This window comes from Halyomorpha halys, unplaced genomic scaffold (genome assembly GCF_000696795.3).
Source record: "Halyomorpha halys isolate HHAL.00 unplaced genomic scaffold, Hhal_1.1 Scaffold106.1, whole genome shotgun sequence".
NCBI lineage: Eukaryota > Metazoa > Arthropoda > Insecta > Hemiptera > Pentatomidae > Halyomorpha > Halyomorpha halys.
In genome coordinates, this window is record NW_027111449.1 from 2,571,096 (window position 1) to 2,593,083 (window position 21,988).

The 21,988-nt window shown below is 27.2% G+C and overlaps 1 protein-coding gene across 1 annotated transcript in view; it reads right to left on the reverse strand.

Moving 5' to 3' along the window:
• Fife (regulating synaptic membrane exocytosis protein fife) overlaps window positions 1–21,988 on the reverse strand; it is a gene marked incomplete in the record, with an annotated part of 393,470 nt that overhangs the window by 27,081 nt on the left and 344,401 nt on the right. Inside the window, 8 exon segments of the mRNA XM_067049480.1 lie at window positions 1,317–1,343; window positions 1,609–1,770; window positions 2,389–2,552; window positions 3,137–3,318; window positions 19,369–19,427; window positions 19,626–19,705; window positions 20,535–20,647; window positions 20,737–20,861. Coding sequence (XP_066905581.1) covers window positions 1,317–1,343; window positions 1,609–1,770; window positions 2,389–2,552; window positions 3,137–3,318; window positions 19,369–19,427; window positions 19,626–19,705; window positions 20,535–20,647; window positions 20,737–20,861 — 912 coding nt within the window.

A 21,988-nucleotide genomic window follows, 5' to 3' on the forward strand; every position in this document is an offset into this window, starting at 1 on the left:
TTACCGGAATTCCTTCTGAAACATGACAAGAGGGAAACCCATTTTTCAAGACCATGATGATGATGATGGTGATGGTGATGATGTTGATGAAGATGATGATGCCAATAACTTCTTGGACTGCTTAAACCAGAGTCACAGCATACTTCCAGGGTGAAATCTGAACAACTTCCCCTATTACTATTTCTCCCTTCTAACTTTTATTCCCTTTATTATTAATGTATAAGAATTATTTATTACACCCACCATTATAAATGAATTTCCATTAAGCTGTCTATTAATTCACGTTAAAAATAAATTACTAACTTCTTTTAATTTTTGGAAAAACACCATTTAAATATTATATTTATAAATGGTATTCGAAAAAATCAATAAAAGCATCAAAGAGAAATTTTATTATTCTGATTTTTTTTTTTCTATATATAAAGAAGACAGAGACAATGAAAAAAATAAAAAAAATATATAAAACAATAGTGCATAAGCACACTAATACTACAAACCTGTTAATGCATTAATGAGTGACAGTATATTTCTACTTTTGATAATTTCATGTTATGTTCTACCATTGAATTTTGAACAAGTAGGGGTTTTGGGACATTTAGATCTTGGTTTATTTAAAAAAAATACAACAAATATGAATGAGTCCCTTCTGTCAAACACCTACGATTTTTTTTCAGGAATCTTGAATGTTTATAAGGAAAAATTCAACTAAGTTTCTATGTTTAAAATATAAAAACAATAACTATTAAAAAAAGTAAAAATTTTACAATTAAATAAATAGTTTGTACGATCATTAAATTTCAGATATCCGTCTGTAATAGTTTATTTATTTTTCTTCTGAAAAATAAAATAATGTCTTCGGCCAAAATTATTAAACAGTAATGGTTTTCAATATGAACTACATACATATGAGTGTCAATAATAATTTATTGTAACATCCGATTTTATATGAAGAATAAGGTTCAATTCCTAATATCCATATTATAATCTAATACTTCTTCTGACATAGAACAATCCTTTATTGTATTAATGAAGTAAAATAAAATAAAAGAATGTTCTATGCCAAAAAGAAATAGTCAATGATAAATAATAATTAATTTTTATAAATAAAATGTTTTCCAAGGGACTTTCAAATTTTATATTTTAGACTGATCAGTATAATCATAAAAATGTGACCACAAAACCCCCCCTTGAAAAACTTTTCACTACACTACCATTTTGCTATTCCTAATGGAAGCTGTAATGCAAACAAGTGCATCTGATCTGTCTTCTAAACACTAACGTGTGCGACAATCCGTGGCATTCTATATTAACTATACCCTCATAAACTGCAACCACAGCAACTACTGTAATGTAAACATAAATGAAGTTATTGAAAATTGAGATGCCAATTAATCCTATTAGTCTGGATTAGCTTCTAATTGTTCATGATGTTCAGTATAAGAATACAAAATAATATATTTTTTTTTTTTCTGAAGGAACTCAATAATTAATAATAAATCTTATTTATTTTTAAAAAACTCTATGTAGATCTATTCTATATCTAAGAAATTATTGTGACTGAAAATAAATGAACTGATATTTGTAAATGTATAATGATATGAAACATACCAGAAAGGGAACGATCTCCTTTCCTTAAAGTTCGTATTGAAGTGTCTGATGCTATTGATGACCGAGGAGATCTAGGCGACCTTAATTGTCTTGGATCTTCCAGTCGATACCAAACTGGATTGTCATCTAAAAGTGCTTTTTGGAGGTCCACACAGCATTCTCCTGGATAAAAATAATGAAAGTTGTGTATGTGGCATTCTAATTATTGGATGATTTGTATTTTCACTAATAATATTTTCTTTTATTATTAAATAAATTATGGAGTAAAATAATTTAGCAAGTAGGGTTTGTTTAAACTAGGACAGATTGTTCCAAAGAATAATTCTGTAGAACAGAAAAAAATTGATTGATTGTTTTACAAGTATAAATAAAAACTAAAAGGAAATAACAAATAATGCCATTAAGAAAAAAATGGATCAGATTTTACTTCAATTCATTATATCCGTTCCTACTACAAAGAAGTTATTAGAGTTATAACGTTAATTAGGTAAGGAGTTATCAAATTCTTCACAATTGGTACAGATATTTCTACTGAATTCTAAAGGTATGTATATTTTGTTTCACTTAATTACTTTTTTAACTTTTATTTTTATATTTGTTAAATTCTTTACTTTCTTATTTTTTTTTTAAATTTCTACTCTTTAATTAAAAGATTAACCATTGTATAATTAATATACTATTTTCACATTAATTAATTAATTAAAAATTCATGAAAGAGTGTATTTCTATTAATTTGATTGAACAACAAATATTTAATAATAAATTTAAAATTATACTGACCTAAAAAAACTTGTTCCTTATCGGGTTTGAAGTCCCATAAAGTTACTTCCAAGCTCTTCTCCATTAATTGTTCCCCTTGAACATTTTTCAATTCGAGAGTTGTATTCCAAATTGGACTTTGGGTAGCTTCAGCAACTTCAGTTTTAACAGCAGTTGAATCACCACTTTATGAAAATTTAAAAATAATAATGAACTCAATTAATATCAAAGATTCTGATAATAAATTAATTATTCATTAAAGTGGAATTATTTTCTTTTCCATGGTTCTGTATTTTAATTTGCTTACTATGAATAGCATATTATAACTATTCAATATTAGATAATACTTTGAATTCAAGACAACTATTTTATGAGTCCTAACAATTTTAAGGTATTATGATGAACAGTAATTCAGGGCTACTTGGATCTGAACTGAAAGAAGTAACAGGAACATAACTGGAGCAAGTGCTGCTACCTGTTACAGAAATTGTGAACTATGTCAATATAAACTGTATATAATAATATATATTATATAAATAATTATATATACTACAAGAGATTATTTCAGTGTAATCTAAAATATTTTTATGGTGGGTCCAAGTTAACCTGAGTTACAATATATTACAGATATTAAGACATAGTATATTTAAAATATTAGGGATCAATTATATTGTTAAAAAAAATTCGAATCCATAAGTATATATATATATGTGTATATATTATAGAAATTGATAGTAGTATACTGGTTAGTAAAAATATATCATCTTACGTAAATGGTAAAAGTCGAAGTTGTAAATATGCTTCTGGAAGAGCACCATATAATGGATCATCCCGAGGAGCAAGATCATCAGCAGCAAATACTGATACCACAAGTTCATTTTTGTCATCATTGTACCAAACTTGTAGTTGAACACGACCAGAAACAGGAGTACGTTCTTTCGGTGTTGGATCCTATTTTTTCACAATTAAAATATAAACATTAAATTGAGTATTTTTTTCAATTTTAACATTTATAGTAATAATAAATTCAAATTAAAAATTAAATTTAAAGGCTTATTATTAATTAAATTTAAAATACATTGCTCATTTAATACATTAACATAACTAAAAATCTAGATGTTCGGAAGTTAGAATTATTTTTAATTGCTTTTATTTTGATACTAAATATAATAATAGAATTTTTTGTTTAATTGTCTTATAGTGATAGTAGTAAATAATATTATACTATATTTAAAAGGGTGTAAAAGCCCCCTGAATTACAAAATCTAATCTGAATTTGAATTTTTTTTTTGTTAATTTTTATGGTAGTAATCTTCGTAGAAATGGTACAGATAAAAAAATCATATAAACATTTCGGCTGTACATAAGTGAAATAATATCTGTTCTAGAATATATGGGTTAAAAATATGCCTACCCAATTTAATATGAATATGGGTCATTTTCACAAAAAGGGACAGAAGTGATGTCCAGAGTATTTCTGGCATCCCATTAATGTTTTTTGAGTTGGAAAAACTTTTAAATTGTATTATAAAACAATATCTAAAAGTAAAATTTTTCTTTTAGTAGTGAAATATTTTATTTGTAAAGGAAATTTGTGACTAACATCAATATTAACTGTCCTGTCCAGACATGATCTAACAAACTTTAAGATTTTGTAGGTGTTTCATGGGCAAAAAATCATGAAATCAGTTTATTTTATTACAAGTCAGAGTGATTGTATATAATATAAAGGGATGAGCCCTATTCCTAGAACTGATTTGTTGAGATATTAATATGAAAATGTAAGAGTACAGAGCATTGCGATCATGATCCAGTCCTTGTTTTTTTATTTCTCGATTTTAATTTTTTAGTAGAACCATATTTTAATAAGCTGTCAAGCTCTTGATGCAGTCAGTTTAGAATATTTGGTAAGTATAAATGTTAGCTGGAAGGTGAATAACCAATCTCCATCAATCTCTTGGTATCAGTGCTAAAGAGAGTATTTAAAACATTTTTTTCTTATGGCTCAATACTTGTAAAAGTATGCTGAACAGTTCGATTTTTGTAAAAACTTTTTGGAAAGTATTTTAATATAAAAGGATATTTTACAAAAACCTGTATTTCGCCACTATCCAGTCCTTCATGAACTTGTCTTCATTTAGAAATTCTATGGTAGGACATGGTGTTTTAAAATATTTTCCAGCTTCTCTACTACTCCCATATTCACTCCAATACAGCATAACTACAAGGAAGGTAATTTGTTTAATCAATCTTTTTTGTAGATATGTAGCGATTCGTTGATTATACAGTTCAACCATTTCACAAGTTTTATGGTTGCAATTATTTAGTGATATCCTGTGAATGTCTTGAAACAACTTAAGTTTAATTGTTGTCATATCATGGTTTCTGCTGCTTTCCCTTTTATTTATTTTCTTAATAATTAAAATAGCTATTGTTTAGATGAACAGAGAACTTCAAAGTATTCAAGAGAGCATATCCAATTTTTTTCAGCTTGATTGGAGTACTTTTAATTTTCAGAAAACTTAAACTCAAATATGCCCATTAATGTGAGAATGGCCCATATAACTTTTAAATTACATACTTTAGTGCAATAAAGTGGAAACTTCTGTAATATTTGTTATTATTACTGATGAACTAACAATTAACATCTTCAAATCCTTTTGTAATAAATAACAGATAGGAGAGATAAAACAAATTATGGATATGACTAAAACTATAAATTAACATAGGAACAGCAGCATTTAAGAAATGATGTTTTTATTAAATTAAAATTTTAATTAAAATTGGGAATATTTTCCTTAATCTGTCTATCTGTAAATAAACCATCCCTAAGGTGTTTCAAAAGGGATTAAGTTTTGACTGGATATATGTTTATTACTCAATACCTAAAATTGAAGCATACTTCCTCTAGTCAGTGATTCACAAAGTGGGTGCACTTGCTCAAAATATTATTAAAAAAAAAAAAAGAAAACAATTTAAAATTAAAATAACTAACAAACAGCATTTAATTTGCACTGTTTTTTCTTCTTAACCTACATATTCAACTGCTGTAAGAATAATTGTGTTGATATTGTTATTTTTTTGTAGCTCAACAAGAATGCCTTAAAATTGTTTTAGCTCGACAAGGGTGCTGCATAATTGTTTTTAGCCCAAGAAGGATGTTGAGGCGAAAAAAGTTTGGGAACCGCTGCTCTAGGCACATAATAAATTTCTTTACAACTCTTGTAGCTGGCAATAACATTTTTTAAAAAATTATTTTGTATTTAATGAGCAATATCATTTCTTATATCACATTTCGACTAAAATAAAATATTTTATTATAATAAAATGAAAAAATTTCTAAATCATTGAAAATCAAATCTCAATGTTACTTGGATAAGGTGCAAGCAATTTATATCTATGATTAGATTAATATTGTAGACAAATATTTATTCAAAATGAAGCATACTACTCAATTAAATTTATGAACTACTTCATTCAAACATCTGTAGTTTTTTAAGACATTTTTTTTCGCTGAATATTTACCAATTTAATACATTGAAATAAAATAAACATCAATACTAGACAAAGGTACTTACTAGACTGGTGGTTTTCAAATTTCTTGTTTTCTTGTTTATCTTCAAAATATAAATTATTTTTCATTGATGCAGTTTGACTTATTCCAGTCTTTGAAATGCTATTCCATCTTATAAAAATACTGTATAATTCACTACATCAGTTTCAGAAGTTAAATAGTCAAGCATGAACTAATATAGACCAAGCAATGCTAAGTACCTAAGCTACAAGATCTACACTTTGTACATATTGAGGAGATTAGGATTTTAGTGGCACATGTAGGTGCATCAGACATAAAGCAGAGAGCGTGTCACGTGCTCTCTAATGCAGCACTTTTTCATTAGTTAACTTTGTCATTATATGATTGTTCCAAGCACCCTCATCCATTCTAAACAACAACATGCACCATGCCTCGATACAAGCAACAATCAAACGTACATTATAAATGTATTTAAAAAACAGTTTTGTTATCCTTCTATTTACACAGTACATGTGTGTACAATGGATCCAATTATACAACTTTATTAATGTACTCACAACAGACTAAAGCTGAAAAAATTTCAAATGCTTTGTTTCATAAATGTTGAAATCCCGTAAGAAAACAAAAGCTTATATAATAAAAATGATTTTTTTTTTCATTAATTCATTTTGCATTGCACAGGCATTGTGTGGTGTTGTTATGTTTCAAGTACAAGCGACATTTCATCAGGAACAATCGCCAAAGCAGGGCTTCCCGAGACAAACAATTCTTTTGTACAAATCTTATATTACGTGTTTTAAACTTATTATCATTTAAAAATATGTATACAGATAAATCACATGCCATATGTACAATTAGTGATATTGGTCTACTAAAAAAATTGAGGGTTATTCATTTGAGCAGGTTCAGACATATAGGGAACTATTTCTTTTAGAAGTATATATAAAAATTTCTTATAGGTTGATGGAATAGAGTTAAAAACTGGATTTCCATAAAAAATTAACTGGTAGCAATTGAGGTATGGTTTTCTTTATTGTATATAGTCTGTTTGAGAAAATAAAAATGGAATTACTTACCTTTAATATTTCCTAAAAATTATTTACATAACAATGTTTTGTACAATTGAACCAACTAAAATTATAACCATTATAATTTCTTAACCTTTAAAAATATACCTATAACTTCATTTCATCAAAAAATGAAGTTAAAATCAACATGGAGAGGAAAGTAATGAAAAATATTTTGTTAAATATATAACAGAATAATACATGGAAAAAAAATAAGAAAATAGAAGGCAAATGTTTACTTTTTAAGAAATCTGAACACCATAACGTTATTTTTCAAACCTTATATCTCTTTGAATCCCATTTTAAAAGGATTAAGTTTTTTACTACTTATAAATGAAAGAAACCTAGACAAGTTGAGTGGTAAACTTGAAAAGCTGATGGAACTGCATTACTTTCAATTAGAAAAATACAAAATCATCATGTTAACTGGAATATTATGAAAATAGTATTATACTTGAATATCCCTCATGGAATTTATGGCAATTTAATTAATTTAAGAGAAAGTATTGCAACAATGTTTGTTGTAATATGATAAAATTTCAAATTTCCATAAATTAATTACTGAAAACTGATAATTATAAAAATAGGAAATTTTTGGCCTCTCAGACCCACGTAACTTGAAGTTTTATAATTTGAGAAAAACAACATTATAACATTAATTTTTTAATTCAGAGAAAACATTGTTTGGAAATAGATAAAATAATGTTTATGGTATGTATTTTTTTTGTTTTGATAGAGATATTCTAGATTTATTTTTCTGCCATAAGTTTGGAAGTTTATAAATTTAATAGAATTATGAAGTAAATAGAACTATTCAACTACTGCTTATAAAAGTTAGATGGAAAAAAATATTCTACACAAATTTTTATCTCAAGTAAATACAAATAAATATTAAGCTGGCTAGATTACACTAGTAGGATGTAGTTCATTGTTAATTACCAATAAGTACCCTTTGATAGTCTCCAAGAATGTTATGCAGGTCCAATGTATTAAGGTAATTCTCAAATAATTAACAATTTCATAGTCCCAAAAATAAAAATTCTGAATGTTTTTAGCTTAGCTCTTAGCTAAAACAACTAAAAAAAGAAACCCCTAAATATAATAAAAAAATTTGGAATTATTATTATTATCATGGCCAACAAGATTCCATGATGATGAAGCCATATATAACCATGGCAACGGTAAAATAAATTACTGTCCAATTATTAATGTCAAAATCTCGTTTCATAAGGCTAGCAATAATTAATCATAATATAATTCAAATAGTTTTTTTTTTAAATAAAAGGACATTAACTATATCTATTCAGCACAATGGTAATTCAAAATTTACTAACCTTTGACTTTTCCTTTACGGCCACTTTGCGTGTAAGGAATAAGAATGAAGGTGGTGGCTAATTTCATGTTTAGAACTTCAATGCAGAAGGAACATTTCAGAATCCTGGAAGTAATTATAATTTCTCTGTTCTCTGTCTTTAGTTTGAGTTTTTCTTTTTCCAAAACAATAAATTTTTTTCGGATTATATTTTGGAAAAACCTACAGCCTGTTCAAAAATGATAAAACACTAATTTAAATAATTTTTGTAAGCTTTCAATTACTGTTTTTTTCCTGAGAGATGTTTAAATTAAAATTTGTATATACAATACAAAATGTTGCTCTGGGATAGATATGGTAATTAGAGTTGAAGTACTCAATTAATTGTAATATAATTAATTCATCACGTCTATTAAAAAGAAAATTTCATGAGGCCATCATATAAAACAACATGGGTGGAAAGATATCCTTAGAAACCATTTTATTTATATGGGACTTGAAAATTGCTCGTAGTTTGAGAATCACACTTAAACAGCCATTAAAAAAGTTCCCATCATAATGAAGTGGTAATTTTTATTTAATTATTGAAAAATTGCTATTAGTGCTGTTTAATAAACAAATCAAGAGAAATAATAAGAGTTTATTTATTATTTCAGCAACTATTATTTTTAAAAATTGCTTTTAAATGTTGATTAAAAAAACATAGGATTATGTTAAATCTTGCTCTACAAAAATTAGTTTACACACATAAAGCCATATTTCATAGCATTTAGTTTATCTATAAATGCTTTTATATAATGTGCATTTATTTTATTTTACTTTTTTATAAACTATACCTCCAAAAAAGCATAAAATAACAATTTAAATGTACTTGAATTTTCATTTTTTTTTTGGATTTTTACTGCCCCTTTTTTAAAAATAAAGAATGAATATCACAATTTGCAAGGGCTAAAAACTGATGAAGATAACATTACAAAATAAGAAATTCTTTGAAATATTTTTATAGTGAATACATAGATTTTCACTCATTTTGGGTTTGATTATTTTTGAAAAAGTACCAATGAATTCACGTATACATTTCCCTTTCACTTATCTAATTTTTTAATAGCTTCATTAAACTGATAATATACTTTTATTTTTATTTTTTTAACGGCTTTGTTAAAAAAATTAAATTTTTTTCTAGTAACGTTTCAAGTTTTCTAACTAGCCTATATCTTATTTCCAAAATAGTGCTAAAATAAAATTATAAAGAGACCATCTTCTTGCTGCAAAGGTCAAGCCACTGACAACATAGTATTGGTTCTAGCCACTCTGGAAATGATAATTGGTTTAATTTTTCATAAGTAACTTTAATTTTTTTCTTTATCTCAATTTCAAATATAAATTTTAGACTTAAGATTTGTTTTGAAAATTTAGCATAAAGGAATTGGATCATTTTACAAAGAAACAATAAAACAAAAGTATGGAAGGCTAGATGATGATGGTGGACCTTACTTCCATATAACAAGGGTGAGCAAGCTTTCCTGTGAGACCCACAATCCAAATTTTCATGCATTATTTATAAAAAATCACACCATAGATATAATACAATTTTAAACAGAATTAAATTAATACAGTTAAATAGTTTACAGAGTTGTATATACTATAAAGTTTATGTAATATATAGAAAAATGTAACAAAATATAAAATATATTTTTCAATTTTTAATGGGTGCCTAAATTCAAAAAGAAACAATATGCAGTTCTAAGAGCTGCATTTTCCTACAGTTTTCATATAATATTTGCTCAGTATAAAGTAGTTAGATTTTATTACTTCATGCACAAAATAAATATATATATTTATATAAATATGTGTATGTGTATAATTTAGGTCATGTATTTAAGTGCTGTAATAACTTGTACCAAATTTCTAATAAGTGTTTACAAATCTTGATTTGAAAAGTGAAGAAATATTATGTGAAGATTGCTTCCAAATAAATTTATATTCTACTTCACTTTGTGGTTATTTATGTACATATTAAATAAAACATTCCAAGTTAGGTGTATGATCCAACCTCAACTGCTACCAATCTAGTAATTTCTGCTTAGATACATTTTGCTAAGAAATAAGTATACATTAAATCCTATATCTACAAAGATATGTACATGGTTGAAAATTCATATATGAAGGTAAGCTCTGAAAAAACGCGTAAAGGAAAATGACAATACTAATAAGAGATCTAACGTGAAAAGAGGCAAGCTCCATGCATTGGTAATTGTCGTAATGCAACATCATGTGCCACTGAGGATGTTGTGTGCTTTGAAACCACAAAAAATTGTTTCCAAACATTTACGAGAACAGTGCTTTTATAAAAAAGCACTCTATTTTACAAATGTAAATCTTTTTTAGTTGAAAACAATTCAAAATGGTTTCTTTAAGGTGTAAGTATTATAGGGTGGGCCAAAAGCAAATTTGTACTTTATTTTCTTAAGATAGTGAAATAACTTAATTTTACCTTAAGTCATTGTGACAAATTTATTATTAAAAAGTAATGAGATATATTTATTTTGTTGAAATGTGTGTAGTCATCAAGTTAAAAACCAATATGAAAATATTGGATGGGGTGTAATCATTGTGTATAATAATTATCTTAAATTTAATTTTATATTTAAGGATAATTTAAAGTTAAATATGGCCGAAGAAGTAAAAATGCTTATATTAAGATTTAATTAGGTTCAAATAAAGAGAAATATAGAGCTATTACGTTTCTTGTTGTTTTGATTATTAGATGAATAAATTGGTCTTTACACAAGTTTTCTTCCATTCAGAGTTTTTGTTTTCATTGTTTCTATACAAAGATATAAATTAATTTGTAGCATTTAATATGTGTTATGAACTAAAGAATAATAGTGATGAAACAAATTTATTTATTTAATAGAGGAAAATAATTTCATATCATTAAATGATATTGTATTAAATGTAAAATGCAAGTTTTCGAAGAGGATAAGAGTGAATATAATAAATATTTATTAATTAAAATAAAATTAACTAAAATAAGTTTAATGGTTTCATATATACTTCCATATTATAATTTTTGCCAGATTTAATAAAAATTTAAAATCCCTCCTCATCAAAGCTTGGAATTCGAGAAAAACAATATTGTAGTATGAAGAAGAACTTAAATTTATTGATCTAAGCACGACATTTAGAAGGGTTTATGAGCTAATCAAGCATTTGTTAAATTATATTTTGATATTATAATAAAGTTTATAATTATAATAAATATTATTTCATATACCACAATTAGTCGTATTATGAGATTTTCTCTCACAAAAATTTACTTTTTAGAGTGTTTACATATGCCCTTGCATTGCTGATTTGAATTTCTGTTTTACCTTCATTATTCACACAGCTACATTACCATAAATGATACTACTTACTTGTGAGACATTCTTTCACCACGCAACTAACCATGAAAATATTATTTTAAATTTTAATTTTATATGATTTAGCTTGCTAAACTAGATAGTGAGTATTATGATGAGATTCAGTCACTTTTGAATGATTGCATTATAAACACATTTGCCCTCAACTTAGTATATTTAGGGGCCAAATTTACTATTCACGACCAGAGACTTGTTCAGATTAAATGTTTAGGCTTAAAAATTATTTTCAACTGCAACTTAAATAATTTAATAAATATTTACATAAAATTAATACTTTTCTTTTAACTCAAAAGCAATGGGTACATTGTATTGCTAAATAATTACTGTTACTTTGTCCTTATTTAATACAGCAAAATAAAGTAGAATGCGATAAAATTAACATGTGAGAGAAAAACTCATACTTGACCAATAGGATTATAACAGATCTAGCAACGAATTCCGGGTTAAATATTCAATATATCCATCCTTGTTTTATAAATTTTAAATTAAAAACTGACATTTTATGAAACATAATATAATAATTTATGGTCCATACAATAGTTGGTTACTTCCAAGGCAAACTTATGTTCATGTTAACGAATAATAAGAGTAACATAAAAATAGTTAATTTAAAACAATATGAAAAGGAAGAACTTAGAGCCTTCTATATACTCTATTAGTCACTATTTAGAAGATTAAGAATTAAAAACTCACATAAAAAGAAACACTTTTGAGGAGTCTGACTATTTTTCCTATTTAATGAAATATTATCACTACTTATAAGGTAATTATGTCCTCTTAAGGACAAGGTTAACTCAAAGAAATAAAATTGTTACCAACCAGAAAGAATGGTCACCTGAAGAATTAATGGAAGGATAATAATAAAAACAAATCTAGTTTCCAAAATGCTTTGGCCTACCCTATACAAGGAATCTGAATATTGTATTGAAATGAAGTATTTCATATTTATATATTTTTGCCTTTATTTCTCAAAAGAGAACATTATTCCAAAACGTACCCACTTTTCCCCCTTTGATTATTCTATTTTCCTATTACATTTATCTGGCTACTTGTGACAGAGAAAACTGAGACAAAGGATAGATTCGAAGAACAATAGTTTTTCTTAAAACATTTACATATTTTTTTCCTATTTGTTACCTAACTTATTATCATGATTCTGCTCTCCAAGGACGTGGACAGTGAAACCATTCTTATGGTTATCAATTGCACAATTATGCCGATGAAAATTTTATTAATTGTATTATAAGTTAAGTAATCTATTTAAAAATGAAATTACCAAATTTTTTTTTGTGTTCTACAAAAGGGTTTTAGGTTTCACTGGCACACTGACCCATTTTAGACTGCTTGACATTACATTCTGTTAGAAATTTTACCGAGCTTTACCATGGGTTCAGAATCACAATGATCAAACCTCATATCTTATAACTAAGTTCTACAACATATATGTATATATATTCTTAACTATAGTACATGATTTTATTTTTTGTTTGAAATTTCATAGATTATAGTATACAAAGCAGGAGGCCAAAAGAAGAGACCTCATACATATTTAGAATTTACTCTCCAAATCCCAAAACACAGGTATTTTTTAGTACTAAGAAGAAAGTATTTATGTATTTTTTTTTTACTTTTAAGTTTTATAATTTTTCTTACTTTTTTCTTTTTCTTTTTTTTTTTTTTGTGAAGTGTTTAATAAATGTCATATGTAACGCCTGTATCGCAATGCAAAAGTTGTATAAACTATTTTGATACAGTAGGTTATTATTGTCGCCTATCTTGTTTTATACAATATATTTAATTATACAATAAGACTGTATATAAATATACCCAATATTTTTAACATACACACATTTTCGATGTTCTAAACGTAGCAAATAACATACAATTTACAATTTAGACATTAAGAGGCATAGATCAGGCGCCTTAGGCCTTAGCAATCGTATAAATTTTAAGTGTACAAATATATATCAGCTATTGATATGATTTGATAAATTTTAGGAAAACCAAAAGTTCAAATGAGATCACCTGTCTTAGACTTATACAAAAATAATATCCTCATAAAGATTTTGTTCCCAGTTTTAATACTGAAAATCACAAAAAAACGAACACTCGATTATTTGTATTAACATTAATAAAATGATTTTAAAAACTAATGGGAAAAATGCAAATTTAGGCTACACTTAAACATTTACGACTAGAATTTTTTTTAGAAAAATTATTATTCCTTTTTACATTTTAAATCAAGAAAGTTGGGAATATCCAATAAACTGAAAAAATACTTTTCTTATCAAAAAAAAAAAAATATTATCAATCTATATTTAAAATTATGTATCTTTTCATGACGATAAAATAGAGTAATTTGTAGTAACAGTATTATAAAAATACAATTTACTCTTACAGTAAGTATAAAAGCTTTGAATAATAGCAAGTTTTTCTAATTTATACATTTGCCTAGGAATGTAATTTTGATATTTTTAATAAAATTCAGATTTTGATCTCTCAATTAAAGTAATATCAACGGTAACAGTTAAAACAACTATATAAATATAGATATATACATTTACAATAATCACCTCCATTTGTTAATGCTATTATTTTATTTATTTTTTTTTAACATCCCCTTCTGAAATTTGTAAAACAATGCTCCATTTTCTCTGTGTAATACATAGGTCTTAACATTGATAAAATTATCAGAAATTCATAAAGATATTTATTTACACTTATTAATCTAAAACAAATGATAATCTTTCTTTCATATTAATTAAAATTTGTAATGATAGATAAAATAGAAATTTATTTAAATTGATCAAAACAACTAAGTTTTGTTTGTTCTTAAATTGATTATTTTTTAAAAATAGATTATTTTTTTTATGATATAATCTAAGGGTAATAGTGACTACGGAAGCCTGATTTCAGTAAGTAGGTCCCATACTGACAGAACTTTTTAAAAATTGGCAAAATTATGGTAGAAATATGTAATATTAGATTATAGTTAACAATCAGAAAATTTAATTTGAAAATCTATAGCAATCCTGAAACATTTTATAATATTATAAGATTTCTTGCTGCTGAATAATCATAAACTTATATTTTTCCCGATTTTCATTATGAAAGCCAAGGTGATAGTCAAGTGAGTTCAAGATGAGACTGCAGAATGCGATGAACTGTTTTATGAAATTCACTTGTGGAATCTCCAAACACTCTCATATTTTTAACAAGATTTTGTTGAGTTAGTTTTAATATCCTATCTTAGTCCTAATCTTGAAGGACAAAAAAAAAACTCTTATCTTTTTTTATGGTAATGTTCCATCTACTTCTTTAAATACATGTTTTCAACTTATCAACTGATGTATTACTTCTCATAGAACTGTTTCATTTCATATAACTGAGTTATTTATGCTGTAGAAATTCATATCCAATTGATCTATAAGAATTCCTCTTGAATATCCGTATGACATTAATTATTCTTTACCTTCTTAACTATTAATCATTACAAATACCAATAATTTATGAATGTTTACTAAGTTTGGTCTTCTTTTATCCTTCCACTTCGTTCAGTTGCATACTTTGAAGTAAGTGCCTGATTAATTTTAGAAACATAATATATATTTCTCGTATGTTATATGAGATATAATCTTGACATTTCATCTTTTTATTTTTTATTTTTTATGTTGTAGAAGAGATTTCAACAATGTGCATTTATGTCTAATTGAGATAAATGTTCTTGTATATTTACAAAAATTCATTCAACGACAGCCATTTCACAAAATTGAATGCATGTTAATACATCAGTTGGAATAAAGTACTATTTATGTCTGTCTCAGGTATTTTATTGGAGTAAAAAAAAAGAATATATACATATATATATATATATATAGATATATAATTTTTTTTTTTGTAAATATCAAGACTTTATGTGTAGTATACATTTTTTAATATTATATTATCCTTTCTCTTTCAGTATTTTCTCCTCACTCTGAAATCAGTCAACCTACCACTGTTGAAGATTCCCATTTTTTAACTATAGCATGAAGCAATTAATGTATGAGACTGCAATTATTAATTTGATATGGAAAACTGCATTTATGTGTTTCATTGTCATCCATGGCTTTTATTCCTCCAATAAATGTAAAAGTAAAAAAAAAAAAGTATCAACAAAACTTTATTTTAAAATAAACTTTATAGTGCTCCTGATTGTAAATAACCATGTGAGAAACAGGAAAAGCTTTTCTAAAAAACAATTCTGCCTGGTTGAAATGCTAAAGAATTTCCATATTTTTAGAATCTCTTTCAATGACTTCATCAAGTAACAATTGAATAAAATAAAACATTAAATGCTTAATATGAAAGACTTTTAGAAAATATTAGAAGCAAAGGACATTTGCCTAACGATGAGTATTAAATAAATTGCTAACAATTTTAATAAAGCATAATAATTTATCCAAATTGTTTTCATTGACTTAATCTTATATGATTAATGATATTTTAATATTAATTTAAAATAATATTTATTATTTTTTACATAAAAAAGTTTGCAGCATCACACGGTCATTAGCAGAACAAGTTTATCTTTGCTAGACAATAACATCAACTCAAAATTTTGTGGTTAATTTAGATTTGTAATAGATATTCTTGAATAAAACTTAAAAATAAAATCTTAAAGAGTCTAAGATTGTTATAATTATAAATAATTAAAAGAAATTTGAGATGAGTCTGCTAATGTTAGGACTATTTTTGATTATTGCACCTTAAATATAATAAATAAATAATAAAACATGTTGGGCCAAATTGATTTTTCAAATTTTTTTAATCTAAAAATAGGTGGGAAAATGAGATAATAATTTGTTAAATACAACAAAGTAGTTACTTTACTCCGGATTAAATGGATCTAAAAAAGTTATTTAATCAACTAAAAAACTTTGAAAAGATTGTTTCAGAAACTTTGAATGGACTGATTAATTCAGAACTTAACACTTTGACTGACATCCTACAAATATTATAACTCTCACATGGCAACTTTTATAGTTTTAATCTCAGAACGACTCTAGAAACAGGGGAAAATATACATATGCAGGAATGGAACAGATTAGCTTAAAAGAGGGCTACATCATTTAAACTGTACTGGTCCCAGCTTTGGATATATTTACCATTAATACAACAATTTAAGTACATAATGTTATAAAGTAAGACTCGTGCAAATTGTGACAGCAATTCTGGCTAACAGTATGCCGAACACTGAGAGGAACAGAGAATATGAATTACTGCATCATAGGTTATATAAAATCAAAGACTTATTCCAATTATGAAATTAATGCGGCTTCATGTATAAATGTGATACCATCAATGTTCTTGAAATAAATATAGAAGTTGAAATATTGCATGGTATTTCTAATAGTGATTAAAAGAGAGGGACATATAAGCGTAGTTCAATTCGGTTTCTAAATTCGCATAATGCTACAAGGATACATATGGGTCTTACGTATCCTTAAAATTCAGATAGTTCTTTTTAAAATGCTTCATTATAATTAATGGGTTTCCCTTAAGATTAAGTACGTATGGTTAATAATTATTATTTCAGTATGTTAAAGCCACAAAGGACAGATACAAAGAGAACAAGAGCTAAATGCAACATGTTACACATATATAATAACTTTCTAAACACTCAATAACATTAACGTTTTTAATATTAAAAATACATATCATTAGAGCTAACAATGTTTTACACAATACATTTTATATTAACCTACTTATTTTTGATGGAAATATGCCATATACACTGATAGTATAGAAAGATAAAAGTATTTCGGATTATATATTAACATTGATGTGGATGGAGGATAAGTACACACATGACAGATACGTTTGATTGTTAGCAAGCATTTAAGTCAGGGTGGGGTGGAAAATAAAAGGTTCAAATTATACTTTAGGCAAGAAAGAAAAGGCAAAAATGTTAAGGGAATACTCCGACATTAAAGCAATTACTACGTACACACTCTAGTTGGTACAAGTTTTAAAAGTGCCGACCATGTTTTTTCCGTTAAATCCAATGGCTTTGTGTTCTCATTTTAAGTATTTTTTCCCCTTTCAATAGAAAAAAAAAACAAAAAAAAAAACAAACAGGGAGTTTATCCCTTTGGCCCAGGGAAAGAAATAAAAGTCGTTTAAGTTGAGAGAGGAAGGCTGCTTTAAGAGAATGAGGTTATCCATTATGCATTGGTTGCCTCTTTTCTCTGCTCTTTGCCTCAAATTTCTATTCTCCAAGATTTTGGAGCTTAAAACAGTAACGGACTTCTGACGATATACTTAAGCATGGTTCGTTCTTTACTGTTCCACAATCTTTCACCAAAGAAACGTAGCCACTCATACAATAAAAAATTTTTTCATAGGAAGTTGATTTAACTTTTTTTTTCACTCCTCGGTATATAGGAAGTTTAATTTTAATGATAAAATTATATGAAATAAGGAAATGTTGTGTTCTCAGTGTAAGGCGATTTGAAGAAGATAAAAGAATTACTTATAACGAACATTAGAAACGGAAATGAGGCATGCTGAGATTAGAAAATGTAAAACCTGTCTGTGTTTTCCAATACGATTCACAACAATCAGCAAACGTTCAAGCACATGGGTGTTATGTTTTTCCCATTCAAATCCTATATCGCCCAAGAACCTGACAGTTTGCTGATAGTTTTGAATCGTGTTCCCATATACCTGCACTTACATAACTAGAAGAAAAAAAAATTAAATGAGATAATTTGGCTTCAATGCCGTGATAGGCATTAAACAAGGTATCCAAGTACTACTCCTCGAGAGATTAAAATTGATATGTGAAATATTAATATGTTTTTTAAAGTTGAATAACATTATAATTGGTGTGCCCACTGGGAAAGTATTCCATCTTGGTGCATGTTTGAGAAAGTATACAGAAAAAAAATAACGAAGAGAGAAAGGGGAAAAAAAAGGGTACACGTTTACTTTAAGAAAAAAAAAGAAGGAAAACGGGAATCTACTTAATAAAGATGATCCTGCCTTCTTAATAATGCCTACTAGGCTTCTTCGATTTTTTGACAAATGATGAAACTGAGAGTTATTTTTATTTAATTATCGTTGCTGCTTTTTATTAATTTATTATTTTTTTTAATGGGGCTTATTAAAGTTGTGAATTTTAACAAACAGATAATTATAAATATAAGCCTAAATATGAAAAAACACAATTTGAAAAAATCAGACAAATCTTAATTTGAGTAAAATTAAACAATCAAATGGTAACATCCTGGAAAATTAAAAAAATTATAAAATTTTAAAAGCTGGATATTTATTTTTTAATCTAAAATTCTTTGCATGTTACTAATACTAAAATAAACTTACACAATCAGTTACCTGCAGTCACTAAACACTTTTTTGAAGCTACAAAATTGAATAAATTTAAAAAATAATGTTGACATGAACCTGTTTTACCATGAAAACAAAAATAATTGAAAAACTAAAACTAATGATTTAAGTGAAAAGAAAACCGATAAGATCCAATTTGCGAGTTCCAATCCCTAAGCAAGCAGAAGCGCAAAGCCCCTCTCTCTCAACTTAAAATGACTCAACGGGCGTGAATAGGGGAAGGATATGGCATGCAGAGAGCGATCTACGCAACCGGATGCGGCTTCATTATACCGGAGTTTTTGGAAGTTTCCTCCTCGTCGGGGAAGCTGGAGATTTGTCCACATCGCCTTCTGCGAACAGACAAGTTATTTCCTTTTACGTCTTCCCTTCCCTATATTCAATACCCTACTGGCAAAGTTCATTATTCAGTTTAATTCAATATTGGGTGAGTTGTGGATTTGGATAATGAGGATTAGCTGGAAGTTTAAAATTAAGCAGAGTTTTGTTTGATAGTTTGCACTACTGAAGTACTCGAGGTTTTGACCTACCGAGGCCGATGGAGAGACCTTCCCCGGAGTTTTTTCTTGCAGTCGAAGGAGTCGGTTCATCGAGTAAGTCACACATCCTCCTGTCAAACAATTACAACTTTATTTTACGTAATTTGACAAGTAGTTTTAGTTAAGCAACCCTCGGTTTCCTGGTTCAGAAATTAATAAAAACAATAACAACCAAATGGTACTCAAATGCCTGTCAACAAAAAAGGTTACTTATATATTCGAGCTGCTGAACTATATTCCTGTAGTTACAAGTTATAACCTGACACCGCAAGCTGAGTCGTATTTATTTGAATTTAAGCCCGACTTTTACTGATCCATTGTGGATTTGTTTATCCAATCTGAGCGAACATTGCGAGCAGGCGTCGTCAGCAGTGTTATTAATATATTGATATCCAATAAGAATAATAATAAAATATTAATAATAATTGGGTAGGTTATAATCTGTATTTGATAGAAATCGAGTTCGGAGGGTCTAATATGTGAAAACCAAAAAGAGTCTCTATTAGTAATGGAAGTATTCAAGTACTGGGAGAATAATATATCAACCTTTTTAAGATTGATAGCATATAGCACAGCACAACCCATTTTCAAGAGGTAGAATATAAAAATATTATTGTTCCTTAATTACATTGGATCTTTATTACTTAAATCTATGGAAAATGTCTGCAATGTTTATCAATTTGAATCTTTATCGTTTTATACTAAGTAAGGTTTAGTGAAAAGTTCTTTATAACTCAATACTACTTTTATCGATTTTTCGGGGCTCTTTCACATCTTCTGGATGAACTATCTAATTTGAGTACCATTTCATGTTTGTTGATCTATTCTAAGAAAATTAAAATAAAATGATAAGTTACAGGAAAATATGAATTTAGAGGCATATTTAAAAATAAAACCTACAAATCGTTGCCATGCTCAACGAGTAGTTCAACTGAATCTCCTGTCCTGTCCATGATGGAACAAACTTCTTCAAATGTTTTGTCGACCAATGATACACCTCCCCATTCCAGAACCTGGCATTTGAAAAGATCAAACTCGTCAATTCATAATTTTTTAATACATATATTAAATATTTAAAGATCTAATTTATATAATAAAATACCTTGTCGCCTTGCTGAAGACCTCCTTTCTCTGCAGGGCCTCCGGGAACGGTCCATACAATGTATGCGAAGAGCCGCCCGTCGAGTCCAACCTTTCCTCCCACCACTCGCATCCCGAATCCTCTCGCTGTCGGACAAACTTAAGTCAGAAATACTTTTAAATATTAGTCCTTGTAGTATTGGAATATTAACCACTATCCACCAAAAGTAAATATTATAACAGTTCATTCGTTCAATACTGAGTGAAAGGAAAAAATCATTCATCTACTATATTGACGGCTCACTTCACATTTGTGCCAAGTACATTTTCACTGACTTTACTAACAATACAATTAAATGTTCTATCTTTTAGGAAAATTACAACTTGACAATTAATTTTTTGATTGAACAGATAAATTCTAAATCAGTTGAGAAAAAAAAGAAGAAAATTGACAAGTTACAATTTTCCTAAAAGAGAGAAACTTTCATTGAATGATTTGTAAATCTAATAGAAAATTAGTCAGTACCACTGTGAGGTAAGCCATCGTGTAATGAGTTGGTTAAGCAGAATGTTTCCACACCTGGTGCGGTGTACTGTTTATAACAATTGAATAGAGTCCTTATTATGGAAAATGTAAATAACCTCATAATATAATAGATTATTAAATGAAGATATAATAGAAAATTGTTGAGCAAAAGTACCTCATTAGTTATACAAAAAATAATAGATGTAAATTAACACACATGAAGTAACTTAGGGTAGGGCCAAGCAATTACTTCCTAGTTTGTAAGAGTTATATTTTAATGTTGATGTAACATTTTATTTCATAATAAAAGTATATGGTGAGTTAAGTGAAGAACACACGTATAATACACGTATTCTGGCCGGTCAGAATTTCGGCCCTTTATCTGGGCTAAGAACTAAAGTGATAATAGCCATACTTAATAAAAGGAATTACAGAATGATTAGAAAATAAGAACGGGTACATCAAGAGTATTGAAAGAAAATGTATTTTATTATAGGAAGATAAAATATATGTATATGGAAATTTAGTAAGTAAATATAACTACAGAATGAAAGTTATTTAAAATGAAGGTGATGAAAAAAGTGAGATAGAAAACATATACAAATAAAATAGTGGAACTAAGATAAACGGCATGAGGAGATATGAATATGAATAAGATAATGTAGTTAGTAAGTGTATTACAAAAAATAAATAAAATATATTTAAAATTAAAGTTATGAAAAAATATGAGAAAGAAAATAATGTAATT